This window comes from Nuphar pumila, chromosome 1 (genome assembly GCF_984573655.1).
Source record: "Nuphar pumila chromosome 1, dmNupPumi1.hap1.1, whole genome shotgun sequence".
In the NCBI taxonomy this organism is placed as follows: domain Eukaryota; kingdom Viridiplantae; phylum Streptophyta; class Magnoliopsida; order Nymphaeales; family Nymphaeaceae; genus Nuphar; species Nuphar pumila.
In genome coordinates, this window is record NC_143249.1 from 170,324,043 (window position 1) to 170,339,572 (window position 15,530).

The following is a 15,530-nucleotide window of genomic DNA, read 5'->3' on the forward strand; positions in this document are numbered from 1 at the left end:
CTGATTCTGACGACCCTATGTCCGGGTCAACGCCCCAGTGGGTTGCACTTGGCTAACGATAATTTTGACTGGAGGTGTCTTTGCTCACCCATTGCAGCGGCCAGTGGGCCGGAAATGCTGTCGTTATCAAACGCTGTTTACAGTGGACCCACCGATCACTGTAATGGGCAGTGTTGATGCCTTATTACCGATGGATGGTGATAAGGCTTATGACGGAATCTGCCATCCTCTTTAATCCCCAACTTTTTTTTTTTATCAAAAGCCCAAACGGAGATAAGGCAGCAGCAGTCGCAAATGCAGAAAGGGTGAGGATCTTGGCTTAGCTTTTGGTTTCGCCGCGGGAACCCAAGGCCCTTCTCTCTCTCTCTCTCTGAGTTTCTTGTTCTTGCGGGGATGGCGGTTTCCGTTCACTCGATGGGTCCGTCCTGTCTCTACTCCCCGGCTGGCGATTCCCATCTTTCTGTCAGGTCAGTCTTTGCTCTTTTTAGGTTCCTCTTTCTCTTCGATTCGTGTTGCGGTGAAAGAAAGATCAACCGCTACGAGCGGAGGAACGAATGAAATGACATGATTCTTCTTCTCGCAGTTGCATGACCAAGGTCTTCGTTGGATTGAGGCCCCATTCGACTGGTACACAAACACTGTTCTCGCGTATCTTCCCTCTTCATTTTTGCTTTAGCTTCATCTTCTCTGGTTTTTGGTTCAGTATTAGTGGCAGTGGTTGCTCCGCTGCAATTAGAGTCTTGTTTGAATAAATGGCTTTCGGAAACTTGTTTTTGCCATCAGTGCATATATTTGGCAGTAGATTTCTTTTGGGTTGTTAGGTTTTCTTGTAAAGTGATTCCTAATAATTGGGAGCCTTTAATCTTAGTATACACATACACAATCCCCCATAGCGTGCTCAAACTTAGTAGCACTCGACAAAGTCAAAGTCCATGACATTGTGCTTCATATATGTATGCTGCTGTCCTTAGCTTCAGCTATTCTTATTTAGAACCTTTCACGCAATCTGGTTTATTTTTGAGACGATAAGAAGCAAAATGATGTGTTTTGCTTTGGCAGAGAACTGCAAAGAACTTGGGTCTTTAGAAGTTCTAGTTTGCGGTGTTCTCCACCAATTGTTGTATTTTTCATCTAAAATGTCAATGTGCATATAGTTTAAATCAAACTTGTTGATGGCAGGTAGAAATGCTAGTTTCTGAATTGTGCTCGTGATTTTGTTTCAGGAAAACCTAATTTGACTGTTGAATTTCATGATAAGGTGCAACAAAGTCTCAAATCAAGGTACCTTGAACAATTTAATTTTCACATTCTAAACTTCTTTGGTTTCTAAATTTGTGGATCTTCCAGAAGCAAGTTTTGTTAGCTTATTTTATGGTTTTCACCTTCTACTTGATGAGGAGAGAAAAGAACACTTTCTGAGAATCTTATGTACTGTATCTGAAGTCAGAAAATGACAACTCATATTCCTAAAGTAATTATTGATCGGGTGAAATCTAAGTTTCACTGCATATATCTTTCCCTTAATAGGCTCGAGTTTTTAGCTTGGATGATTTTTTCCCCTTTTGTATGTTTTTTCTGGCATGTTATTGTTGCTGTTATTTTGCCTTAGCACTGTGAAGTGGTTGTGTGGTCTCTTTAATTTTATATTTTTTATTGCTCCGGTACTAAATATTTCTTTCTTTCATTTGCTGTTCTTCTTAAGGAAATGATAATATGGAGAAGAATCTGATTTTGTAGTCAATATTATGTTGCACTATACATGTCTATACATACTGTTACAGTCCTAATTTGGCCCCAATTTGTTTTGATGTTCTTTTGATCTCGGTAGGATTTGATGTTTCGATTTTTGGCTCCAATGGAGAGGATGTAGCTTGACATCAAGTTTTGGTATTATTTTGTAGTCAATTTATTTATAGAGTAGTGAGTCAGGTCTATACTGGTCAAGATCTAAGACTCATTCTCAACACTTGTTATATAGCCCATATTGTGAAAGACGCCCTAGGATTTGTGCTCCAAATTTAAGATGCCACTTCGGGGGGAAATTCCAACTTGTGTGGGGTCCATTGTGTTGATGTTAAAGCTTTTGTGGCTGAATGTAGTGCAAAAAGTCAAATAACACATGACTTCTTCCTATTCAAATAAGGGAGAAGGATATGGATCCCACAAGGAGGACACATGACACACAAGGAGAGCTTTTTATAAAGGAAAAAGCTTTCATAACTTGTGAGGACACTTGGCACATGAAGAGAGAAGGAGAAAAATAAAGGAAAGTGGCTAAATTAGAGGAGTCATAAAGTCAACAAGTGGGGGCTACATTGTGGAGGAGAAAGAAAAGTAAGGAAGGAAATAAAGGGGGATGTCCCACCCTCTTTCCCTCTCTCTCTCTCTCTGGACGCCCTTGTTTGTTCTCTGCTCTCCCTCTCTAACTTCTCTCTCTGCTCTCTCTCACTCTCTCACTCTCACATTTTCTCTCTTCGCTCTCTTTTGGACGTGACCTACTCCTCCATAGAGGCCTGATTGTCTCTCTCCAAGGGCCCAAGCCCTTCACGAGCCTTGACTCTAAGAACAAAATGATACCGCACCGTAGGAACACATGTTATGTGTGCCATCAGTCGTGGTTTTATTGATCCGCCTCTATCTTCGGTGTCTCTCAGACCTCCCTAATGGTATTTCATCTCTTTGGAGTAGCCTATATCCTTGCCATACATTGTTGAGTTGTAGGAACTCATATTGATCTAGAAAAAAACAAAACTATGTGCCTAAAATTCGGGTCATAAGAAATGGTATCAGAGCAAAGCCTGGAGGATTTCAATTAGTATCGTAACATTTGAGACCCAGATTTAGGCACGAAAAGCGAGATCCAGCCATCTAAGAGCGGATCCATAGCCGACGTACCCTGTCTCAGTTGAGTGCTCTAGACACCTCAATGTGGTATGGTTGGTGTGACCTGAAGAGGAGTTTATTTGCTCTGAGATTTTTGGTATAGATTCTACACACCTTGAGCATCGATTTAGAATATGATTTTACTCAAATCAGAGTCCTATTGACCTTGGTAGGCCCCTCCCAAGTCAGAACCAGATTTCTAGCGGGAGAATGGATTTCAGTTCAAGATTAGACGCCTGCTCAACTTCCAAAAATTGTGGTCGGGTGAGTTTGCATAAAAAAATCCCTAAAAAATAAGTTTCTATCTCCCTCACGTGTTGAGAACTTGCTTTAAAAAAATCTTGCCCATATTTGCCCTGGTTTGCTCTGCAAAATTCTAATACCAGGACCTAGTCCGATCTAGCACATGGACCCAGTCCTGACAGCAACCTCTAACTTCAAAAATTCACCGAGACCCAACCCTTGGGAGTTTCAGCCTGAAATTTGGTGGGTGAGCTCATATATCTGTTGGACAAATATTGACCAACTTTCGAACATTTTTATGGTTTGTATCTTGAGATATAATTTTTCCACTCAACATGGTTTTTCTGGCCTATGGTCAACTAAACCTACGCTAGTCTGTCTTGTTTTCATTGGTGGACCATCGAACCCAACTTAAACCTCACCAATTGACCATTGATCGACACTGATCCAAGGGTTGTTGAGTTCTTGAGGGGAGTAGCCGCACACCGAAAATTTCCAAGACCCTTGATTGTCTAAGTACAACTATGGTTTCCCTTGATACAACTCAACCACTATTGCGGAGGGGATATTATATGCTTCATCATGATAGGATGGTGCAATTCGAGAATCCTTAATTTTTTCAGGAAAATGTGCAGGAGTGGCTGTACAAATGCACACACTTTTTTGCTTGCCATGCCATGCCATGCCCTATGATGCTCGTGTGGATGAAGCAGACCGCCCACTTGGATGAGGGCACTCTACAATGGTACTAATGGTTAACCATCATACATGGCAAACCCTCTTGGAAAGTGTTTATGTCTGACATCATGGTTCGGGTCCACCATGTGGTTTAATCACCATATGAAGTTGATTCTCACGCAAGAGGGTGGCTTGGACGATTACCACACAAAGTTTGCGAACTTGTGCATATTACTCCATGTCGATCGGGAGACCCAATTGCGGCCTTATCTAGGAGGCTTAAGGGAGGACCTCCGAATTGAGGTCTTGGGAGCAAATGTACACAACAAAAGGAGCTATCCCTACAGATGCCAAACCAACCCACCGGTCCACATGTCCAGGAATCGGGATGAACCGACTAGTGTTGAAGACACCGAGGTGGAACAACCTCATGACCTCCCCTATCACGCTCTCACGAGCGTGTTAGCACCTAATTTGGTGCAGATCCATGGCGAGGTGAAAAGCCATGAGGTAGACGTGCTTAATGATATGGGGATAACCCATAATTTTGTTCAGGAAAATGTTACTGGGGTTCATTACAAAGACCATCCATATTTTGATCCTATGGTCGATGATGGGGCAAAACACAAAGGTGTTGAGGTCTACCCGAATGTGATCGTGAAGCTCCAAGGAGCGATCCTTATAACTGATTTATATCAGCTTCCCATCTTTGAAGTTCATGTGGTATTCGAAGTCCAACGGCTTAAGAGCTTAGGGCCCATCAAGTGAGACTTCTCGACAATAATGGTGGACTATGTGGACAAGGTGTTTGACAAGGACCAAGTTTACATCTTTGATTCAGGTGGAGCGGCCAATTAGTTGGGCCGTGGTTGTTAAGTTGTACATGTGTGTGTGTATATACATATATATATATTTGTTTCATATTATATATGTATATATATTTTATTTATAATAATGTAATAGGTAATACCCTCCAGGGGTATTTTTATCATTTTACATCATTGTAATTAGGTTGTGCCCATTAGGGGTACTTTAGTTCTTTTACTTTATTTTGTTCTTTTTGTCATTTTCTGTTTTTATAGGGACTATTTGGTCAAAGACCAAATAGAGATGTTGGGTTCTTTTTGGACTAGTGAACATAGAGTTGACTAGTCAATAGAGCTGTTGGAACTGTCCAACAACTATTTATTTATAATTGTTGGAACAGTCCAACAACTCTATTTGAGACTACCTCTTGTGTATGAATAAGGGTGAACCCCTATCTTGTTCTCTAATGCTCTTCTAAAACATTCTAACTCACTTTGTGAGTATATTATGAATAAAATGTTATTTATTTTATTCTTGCTTTTGTGCTTTAATGCATGGTATTGCCCTTAGTGGCTGTTTGTATTGCTTATGTTGGCACCTTGTATTATCCCATGGTGAACTTGTGCATGTGCACGTTGTGTTTGTGTTATCATAAGCCCTTTGTGGTTTTTGTTTTTGTTTTTTCGCCCATTTCGTGACATGGTATCAGAGCAAAAGATTATTGATCTTGGTTTCTTGTTTGAGTTCATGCTTCGAAAGAAAATTTTGGATTGATATATATGGCTTGGACTCAAGGTTCTCATATTTTGGTATGTATTTCTTATTTAATTAAAAAAATGATTTATAATATATATTTCTGTTTTTTTCTTTTCAAAATTTGTTTAAAATATTATGGTTATTTCTTGAGTATGTAAAATGTGTTTTTTGAATCAATTAGAATTAGGGCTTTGTGAAATGTCTTTTAATGAAATATTATTTTAATGGCTCTTGTGTTTGTTTCTTTTGACATTAACCTATAACTAGTCTATTCTTAAGCTCCTTATGGTAAGTTCTTCATGTTATTATTATTTTTTATACAAAAAATATATAATTTATAATCTCATATATATATATTATTTTGGGTTTCTTGGACACCATTATGATTATTGGTGAATTTATGTACGTGTCAAAACATGTTTTTTGAATTCTATTTGTCGCATTCACTGAGATGTGCTCATTAAGAATTTTTAAATTCTTGTATGTTTTATATCTGGAGTCATCATGATTTTAAGTTCATTAGTCATGCCATGAATGTTTTGTATGCTCTCATGAGATTGCTCTATTGGCATATCATCTTCATATTTATGTGTTGTGGACATATGTCTATGCATGTTTTATGTGCCATTAATGATTGTGTCATTTCAAAATTGTTTTTGGTATTTTGGGTTGAAAAATTAGACATTTTGGGCATTTTTTTATGCTTTCAAATTAAATTGAAATTAGAGTTTTATCTTAGAAATCTCTTTTTTAAGTGAGCTATTGTTTTATTGGCTCTTGCGTAAGCATGATAATTCAAAATATATGTTTGGTATGTATCTTATGTGAAATCATGGTGTTCATATGCATATCTTATGTGTTCCTTCATAATTTTTTGTGGCTTTAAAGTTATTAGATTATTGTATATACATGAATTTTAATCTCTTTGTGAGTATCCATGATTAGTTGTACTTGTGTATACTCTTGGTTTTTCATATGATTCTTTAAAAATCTCTCTATATGTTTTTGGCCAACTTTAATGTTATATGCTATTGTTGTCTCATAATAGACTTGCTTATATTGGCCATGCAAAGCATATGATTGCATCATTTGATATCTTGTGATATTAATTGCACTATACTCATTTTACAGTTTTCATCTACCTTTATTGGATTTGATTGAAAACTTTGTTTTTTCAAATTGGTTCTTATATATGAACTTATTTGAAAACTTATTTATGATATTTTTGTATAAACCCTTTTGGAACTGGAAGGATGCAAAATGAAAGCGAGTATAAGATTTGTTATAACTAAAAAGAACAATATCGATATGAAAAAATAGAAAATAAGGTGCAAGAGTGTGGGTTGATGTGTTATCACTAGGCACTTCTTTGAAATTTGAGAAACTTTAATGTTAAAAAGATGACTGGAAGGGGTAACTTGTGAATGTCACCAAGTTGATGGGATGTCAGAAGTTTGAAACCCTTGGTGGCGTCCCTTGCCTCAAGGTTGAAGCTGGGTGTACTCTCCGGTGGACAAGGGGGACCTCAAGGGTTTTACCAGTCAGAGGCTAGCTAGTGTACTGTCACATGGGTGTGGGTGCTGGTGCGGGGGTGCGGCAAAAATATAAAAAATTATATATATATATATATATATATATATATATATATATATATATATATATATATATATATATATATATATATATATAAAGTCCAAAAATTGGACATAAATGACCTTGGGTGCGTTGACCGCACTGAGTGCCGCACCCACGTCGTGTCACGTCGATGCGGGTGCGGCACCTAGTTGGCCGAGTCCCTGTGACATAGCTAGCATACAGTCGGTAATAGTTGGGTCGGGGTTCCTTGGATTATCCCAAAAAGACAAAATTTGACAAATATTTTTTTAGTTTGAGGGTATTATCATAATTCCACTATAGTCACTATAAGTTGGTGTTTTTATGGTCATGCAGTTAAACCTAACTATATTCACACCCAAGATCTATGTAACACTTGCATTTCTACCAAGCCCTTGTAGCAGAGTTGTACCCACACTGATACTAGGCACTCCTGGCTACGGGTCACTTAGGTTTTGAACTTAACTCGGTCATTTTATCTATCTTATGACCCAATATTATGTAGCTTATGCTTGATGTCTAAAGTATCTACTATTAACTATATTTGTTAAACCATTAATTGTTAGTTAACTATATACCCTTAATGTGTTTTAGACTTTCAATAATTTTGTATCTAGAGATTTTGCATTTTTTTCATGTATATATATATGTGTATGTATATATAGTTTTCATGTTATACCCTTTGTACCCATGCATTAACCTGTACTTGCATGCATACCTATGTGACATAGCCCAAGATCTATCCATACTCTTCAAAGATGTCAAATCAAGTTTACATGAACTATCTTTACTTATTTCTGTGAAGTTAAATTTAGAAACATTAGAGGTACTAATAGGTTGCAGCATCCTAATTTAGACCCAAAAGGATCCAACTTGAATTGATGCTTTGTTCTGCCACTGCATGCATAGTGTCACGGCTATGTCACATGGGTGCGGGTACGGGTGCAGAGCAATTTCAAAAATTTTAGACAAGGGGACACAGATATATATATATATATATATATATATATAAAGATCAATTTTTTTAGTTTTTATACATTTTTTTGCCCTTAAAAATGGACAAAAATAGACTCAGTCAAAGATGACCGAGTCCAAAATGTTGGCAGACTCAGCCCCGATGCGTTGACCGAGTCCAACACTTAGTTGACTGTGTCCGCCCCGTGTCCGAAGCCGCACCCGTGTCGGGGCGTGTCGACACGGGTGCGTCGACCTTATAGCCGAGTCCGTGTGACTTAGTGTCACAGTCTTTTTGCTAAGAACCGTGTGGTGCCTAGGATGCGGACTAGGCAAGCCTGTGGAGCGGAAGTGGCATGCGGACGTGACTTAGAGCAACACAAGGTGGTGCGTCAGGAGACGACACCGATGAGCGGAAGCGACGTGTGGGAGGCAACTCTTTAAGGCTACCGCATGGGAGCAGATGCCGAATCAGTGCTCACAACACTTGGGAGGCCCAACAAGACTAGAGACTCATGGGCAACAACCTTGAGAGGGACGGCCACACACGAAGCCACAAAGGCAAGCTGTGTGGGAGGCAATCACCAATAAACACGTGCAACCTGTAGGCAAACAAGCAAGCAAACAAGATGGTGCAGCAAGGCACCAAACAAGCAACCAAAGGAGCGAAGGCACAATGTTTAAGAAATGCAACTTTTATTCATAAGTTGGTCAAGCGGCACTTACAGGCGTGGCACATGAGGCGGCACAATAGAGTCACTGTGGGGCAATGTGAGGTGGGATGGTCTTGGAAGAATGGGCTTTCGAGGGTAGCTCTACCTACCAACGAGTCCCCCTCTAAAGATGTTATGGGTGCCGACTCTCCAAGGATAGGAGGAACTCCAAAAACACTTGGGGAACCATAAAAATTCCAAGAGGTTCCCCCTAACCATGGGGAGGCAACATGGGCACTCGTTGGCACAAAGCTTTTGGCACCACGTCTCCCCTAAGCTATTTACAAGGCCATCATGACCCGTATAAGCAGGGTTTTAGGTAAGTCTGTACAAAGTTTACACAAGCGAAAAAAAGTGCATGGTTGTGCCATGGCACGCACGTGCACGGGGGGCTTGACATTCTCTCTCGCCGAAAACATCGTTGTCCTCGACGACTACCACTGCCGACCAAGAGACTCTTCGATCTTTTCTTGAAATTGGGAGAGCTTCCTGGTGTCCTCCCATGTTGCTTCAGCTTCGGGAAGGTCCTTCCACTTGACAAGAAATTCTTTGTAGCCACCGCGTGAGTTCTTGCGATGGTTGAGAATGTAGTCAACTTCCCGATTGTCAGTGATCCAGAGTGGTGCCGGAGGACGCGTTGGCTGGCCTCTATTGGGGTCTTCACCATCAGGGTGATAGGGCTTGAGTTGACTGACATGAAAGACCAGATGCAGTTGAAAGTGTGTGGGTAGTTCCACTCTGTAAGCAAGGTTGCCAACCTTGTTCGAAATAGTGAACAGACCTTCGTAGTTCCGGACAAGGCCCTTGTGGAGATTTCAAAAGGCACGGATCCTTTGCATGTTGAACTTGACCATCACTTGGTCACCAATGTCGAAATCCAGAGGTCGACGTTTAGGATCCGCCCACTTCTTCATGCGCGCAGTTGCCTTCTGCAGGAATTCCTTCACAAGTTTTGTTCTTTCCTGCAAGTCACAAACAAACTGATGGGCAAGGAGGGTCTTGCTTGAATAGCGGACAACTATAGTGTGAGGTGTCAGGGGCTGCTGGCCTGTAGCGAGTTCAAAGGGGTTGTGGCATGTAGATTCACTTTTCTGCAAGTTGAAACTGAATTGGGCAACATCTAGCAGTTTCACCCAGTCTCTGATTGACACTCACAAAGTGCCTTAGATAGTCTTCGAGCAACGCGTTCATCCTATCAGTCTGCCCGTCCGTCTACGGATGAAGGGCAATAAAGAAATGAAGTTCCGACCCCAAGAGCTTAAACACCTCAGTCTAGAACCTGCCAGTGAAGCGAAGATCACGATCACTGACTATATCCTCTGGTAGGCCCCAATATTTGATCACATTCTTAACAAAGAGCTGAGCAATGTGGTCTGCAGTGTATGTAGGCGGAGCAGGGGTGAAGCTAGCATATTTTGAGAACCTGTCCACCACTACGAAGATAGAACCAAATCCGTCAACGATTAGAAGCGCTAAGATGAAGTCCATGGAGATACTCTGTCACGGACGGTTGGGGATCAACAAAGGCTGAAGAAGACCCCTAGGTTTCTGATTGCTAGACTTGTTCTGCTGACAGATGACGCAAGTCCTCACATATTCCTTAACATCGTTGCGCATGTGGGGTCAATAGTAAGCCATTTTGATGAGGGCAAGAGTGCGATGTTGGCCATTGTGTCGAGCCCACTTGGTATCATGACACTCTTTGATGAGCATCTTCCGCAGCGAGTTCCAATTGGGGACGAAGATTCACCCCTTCATCAATATCAAGCCATCTTCAAAGGTATACTTTGTTGTCTTATCTGCCTTAATCAAGTCCCGCAGTTGAGGAACCATGGGGTCGTAGTGCATTCCTTCATGAATTCGATCAAGGAGGCCGTTGGTTAGCTGAACATGAGAGGGCTCTCCTTCACTCAGGGCCGCCAGCTTGGCCCTCTTGCTTAGTGCATCAACGATATGATTGGTACTCCCTCACTTGTAGAGTAGCGTCATGTCGAATTCGGCAAAGAACTCGTGCCATCGCGCCTGTTTGGGACTCAACTTCTTTTGAGTCTGGAAATAGCTTGTGGCCACATTGTCAGTGTACCACGAAAGGAGATCGCAGTCGGTAGTGACACCATATCCTGAGGCAATGGACTATGGTCGTCATTTCACGTTCATGTATGGAATAGCGCCGCTCCGTGTCATTTAGCTTCCTACTCTCGAAGGCAATGGGGTGACCTTCCTGCATAAGAACACCCCCAATGGTGAAGTCTGAGGCGTCAGTGCGTACCTCAAATGGTTTGGAGTGGTCTGACAACTGCAAAACTGGCTCGCTTGTGACAATCGCCTTGAGCTTGTCAAAGGCGGTCTGGCATTCTGTTGTCCAGACATACTTCGATCCTTTTTGGTAAGGTCGGTGAGTGGTGCAGAAACTAGCGAGTTCCCCGAGATAAAGCGTCGATAGTAGTTGGCTAAGCCAAAGAAAGATCGCAGGTCATGAATCTTGGCAGGAGGTTCCCAATCCTGGATGCCTCGTACCTTTCGAGGGTCCATGCATAATTGACCCTTGCTAACAAAATGCCCCAAGAACTTAATCTCTTCTTTGCCAAATAGGCACTTCTCTTTTTTCACGTACAAGTCATTATCCCATAAAAGCTGGAAGACAAGGCGCAGATGTTCAACATTGTTTTCTTGACTGTTTCTGTAGATGACTATGTCGTCAAGGTAAACGACTACAAACTTATCCAAGTATGGATAGAAAAGCTTGTTCATCAATGTTGAGAATGTGGTTGGTGCGTTAGTTAAGCAAAAAAGAATCACTAGAAATTCATAAGCACCATACCGAGTCACGCAAGTCGTCTTTGGCTCATCACATTCAACAATGCGGACATGCCAGTACCTGGGCCGAAGGTCAAGCTTCGAGAATACACAGGCACTTCCCAGCTGGTCAAACAAGTTTGTGATGAGGGACAACAGATACTTGTTCTTTACAGTAATCTTATTTAGTGCCCGATAGTCTACACGTAGCCATTTTGATTCATCGTGCTTAAGTTGAAAGAGCACGAGAGCGCCAAAAAGAGCTTTGGAGGGGTGGATGATGCTGGCTTCGAGCATCTCATCTGACAAACAACGCAACTCCTTGAGTTCTGGAGGAGTCATGCGGTAGGGTACCGCAGCAGGAGGCTTAGAGCATGGAACCAACTGAATTTGGTGGTCGATCTCGCGATCGAGAGGTAGATACTTTGGAAGTTCGTCGGGCATGACATCGCCAAATTGCTTCAAGATGGGCACCAATTCTGGAGGGATGTCTGCCTCTAGCACAGGCGAGTCTTCTTCCTTAATGGCCACTAAGAAGGTCTCATCCCCCTTCTTGAGGTCTTTCTTCAACTATAGAGCTGACACCATAGGCATCTTGCCACTGCTTGAGGAGTAAGTCGAGACCATGCATGGGGACGACTCAACCATTATGCTTACTGCGTTCAAGTGCGACATGAGAACAACCTTGTGGGCATGTAGGAACTCCATCTCGATGATGGCTCTAAAGTCATCAAGGGGCGTCACCGAGAAGTTGGTGAAGCCTTTCCATGTGCCAATCTGAATAGCTACATCCTTTGCCTGACCAAGGATGGGCTTAGCCTCTGAGTTCACCGCTTTCATGCAACTTTCCTTTCTTTCGGCCTTAAGGCCGAGCCAGATAGTTTCGTTAGGGGAAACAAAGTTGTGAGTAGTGCTAGTGTCCATCGCCCTGGTGGTTTTGCCATTGATGTACACATCAAAGTACATTAATTCCTTACTGACAGGAGGTTGAGGAGGCGACACAGCTCCTCGAAGTGCATTAAGCATCTGAAGGCCCCCATCTCCAGTTCTTCATGATCTCCTTCGATCTGTGCTGCATTGACGTTGGCTCGACGATCCAAGCGCTTAGGGCACTCAACTATCCAATGCATAGCACTGCACATAAGGCAAGGAGAATTGGGTCGTTGTGGACGTCCTAAGTGATTGGACTTGCCCTTAGAGTGATGACCATCATCACACTTATGAGGAGGGCAGTAGGACTCCTGCTTAGCGTCCCGTTTAGGTCCCTCATGCCTCACTCCGTCTCCCTTTTTATGCTCGTGGGAACGTTTGTCATTATTCTGATAGCGGGGTGCATTTGACTTACCATGATTATCATTCTGACGTTCATTCTTGTGGTAGTCAATAAGCTGCTCTGCGGTAGTGACGGCGTATGCCACATTCTGCGGGTGTTGCCTCTGGATCTCTTGTTTCGCCCATGGCTGCAAGCCATGTATGAAATGGAACAATCGATCTTTTTCTGGCATATCAGCGATGTCCAGCATAAGGCTAGTGAAAGCCTTAACATAGTCGTGAACGGGCCAGTGTGTCGAAGGGCCATCAACTTGGCACGTGACTCGAACTTTGCATTGGTGGGCAAGAAGTGACTTCTTAGCTCTGCTTTGAAGTCTTCCTAAGTGTCAATTTCGATTAGCCCACGGTCGATGTCTTCGTTGCGTCGGTGCCACTAGAGAGTGCCGTCACCTGAGAAGAACGACACAACAGTGTCAATCTTAACTTCCTTATTTCGGATTTGAGCCACTTTCATGCAACGTTCCACTTTCTGAAGGAAGCTCTCTAACTCTTTCACATTCCGAGCACCGGTATACTTTTAAGGGTCGGGGAGCTTTCTTTGGTGACCTTCCTGATGGACAGTAACTCCACCTTGGGCAAGGCCATATTGCAAGAGGCGTTCAAAGGCACTTGTGGTAGTAGAAAGTTGGATGTTCTTCTCTTCCAACTCGGTGACACGTTCCTATAGTTGGGGCACTTCTTCAAGCAACGGCATGAGATCGCTCAGTTGTTCTCGAACAGTGAGTAGGGAGAGCAATTCCCTTAGTCACGGATAGGCACAAGTTCAGTCACCCTAGCTTGCACCTCCTTGAACGCATCAAGGTTGGGTTGTACATCATGTTCTAAGATTTGATGTTGTTCCCCATTGTTAGCAATGGTTCTTCCAACCACGTTCAGAGTACCATCAATTCGAGCAATGACCATTTCTACCCGAATCAAGCGACCTTCGAGCGAGGCCTTTGTCGTGAACTCGACAGAGAGATTCGAGGGACTAGTCGTAGGAGGTATCGGAGGGAGCTGGGAGCTTTGAGTCACTCTCGAGAAACTAGAGGATGCTCTCTTCTTGCTTTACCTGGCAGGGATGAAGTCTTCGTCTGAGGACATGGTAGCAACAGACGATGGCTCTGGTACCAGTTGTCACAATCTTTTTGCTAAGAACCTTGCGGCGTCTAGGATGCAGACTAGGCAAGCCTGTGGAGCGGAAGCGGCACGTGGACGTGACTCAGAGTAACGCAAGGCGGTGCGTCAGGAGACAACACTGATGAGCGGAAGCGACGTGTGGGAGGCAACTCTTTAAGGCTACTGCATGGGAGCGGATGCCCAATCAATGCTCACAACACTTGGGAGGCCCAACGAGGCTAAAGACTCATGGGCAAGCAACAACCCTGGGAGGGACGGCCACACACGAAGCCACAGAGGCAAGTGGTGTAGGAGGCAATCACCAATAAACACGTGCAACCTGTAGGCAAACTAGCAAGCAAACAAGATGATGCAGCAAGGCACCAAACAAGCAACCAAAGGGGTGAAGGCACAATGTTTAAGAAATGCAACTTTTATTCATAAGTTGGCCAAGCGGCACTTACAGGCGTGGCACATGAGGCGGCACGATAGACTCACTGTGGGTCTATTTGAGGTGGGACGGTCTTGGAAGAATGGGCTTTCGAGGGGAGCTCTACCTACCAACGAGTCTTCCTTTAAAGATGTTATGGGTGTCGACTCTCCAAGGATAGTAGGAACTCCAAAAACACTTGGAGAACCATAAAAATTCCAAGAGGTCCCCCCTAGCCATGAGGAGGCAACATGGGCACTCGTTGGCACGAAGCTCTTGACACCACGTCTCCCCTAAGCTATTTACAAGGCCATCATGGCTCGTGTGAGCCATTCAAGTCCTTAAGTAAGGTTGTATAGGGCTTACACAAGCGAAAAAGAGAGCATGGTTGTGCCATGGCACACACGTGCCACGGTCGTGCACTCGAGGCAATAGTCATCTTCTACCATAAGCATAAAAAATGTGTGCGTTATTTGTTTTTTAAAGTTCTCCTTTCCATATATATGATTACAAAGTTAAGAACATTAGCCTCTGGTGAATGTTGAAGTTAAAGGAATATAAACTTCTCTCTATCCATTAAGTTAATTAGGTTATTATCCAAAGACTATCATATGTTTAAAGGTAGCTGAAAACTTGTAATATGATGCTCTTATATATACTATTTGATGGTTGTGCGCATCATAGCCATTGTATGTGTGTGTTGTAACAAAATAGCACAGAACCCAAGACATTCCAAATTATAGTCTAAATGTCAATCAAAATGTATATGAATACTAACAATTATAAAAACTTGATACAAGTTGTATGAATAAATGATTTCATTAGTAATGAATAATAAATACATAAAAAAAATAAATACATAAGGGCCTCACTACAATACACTAAAAACACAAAAAAAACCTAAATCTACCCATCACTTCCTCACCTTACAAGGTCCACATTCACTGCTATTTATAGAGAAAGAGAGGAGAGAAAGAGTCCTCTCAGGTGAGAGGGAGGGACCTCCCAATGGCTAGAATTCTAGCCGGTAGGAACAAGTCCAACTAGTTTGACTTGGTCCCAATAATATATATATATATATATATATATACATATATACCAAGGTTGCCATACTAGGAAGTGGAAGCAGGAAAGCAAGAAGCGATGCATTTTAAAATGTATAGGAAGTGGGAAGCGAGAAATAAAAAAAATAATATAAGAATTTAATGGGAATAAAAATAGAATGC

General features: G+C 42.4%; 1 protein-coding gene across 1 annotated transcript in view; it reads left to right on the forward strand.

The window, feature by feature from the left end:
• The first annotated feature begins 277 nt into the window (after positions 1 to 277).
• LOC149851254 (ATP-dependent Clp protease proteolytic subunit-related protein 2, chloroplastic-like) overlaps positions 278 to 15,530 on the forward strand; it is a 31,635-nt gene continuing 16,382 nt past the window's right edge. The window contains exons 1-3 of the mRNA XM_089999515.1: positions 278 to 467; positions 584 to 627; positions 1,224 to 1,281. Coding sequence (XP_089855641.1) covers positions 394 to 467; positions 584 to 627; positions 1,224 to 1,281 — 176 coding nt within the window. The 5' untranslated portion in view covers positions 278 to 393. The remainder of the gene's footprint in view (positions 468 to 583; positions 628 to 1,223; positions 1,282 to 15,530) is intronic.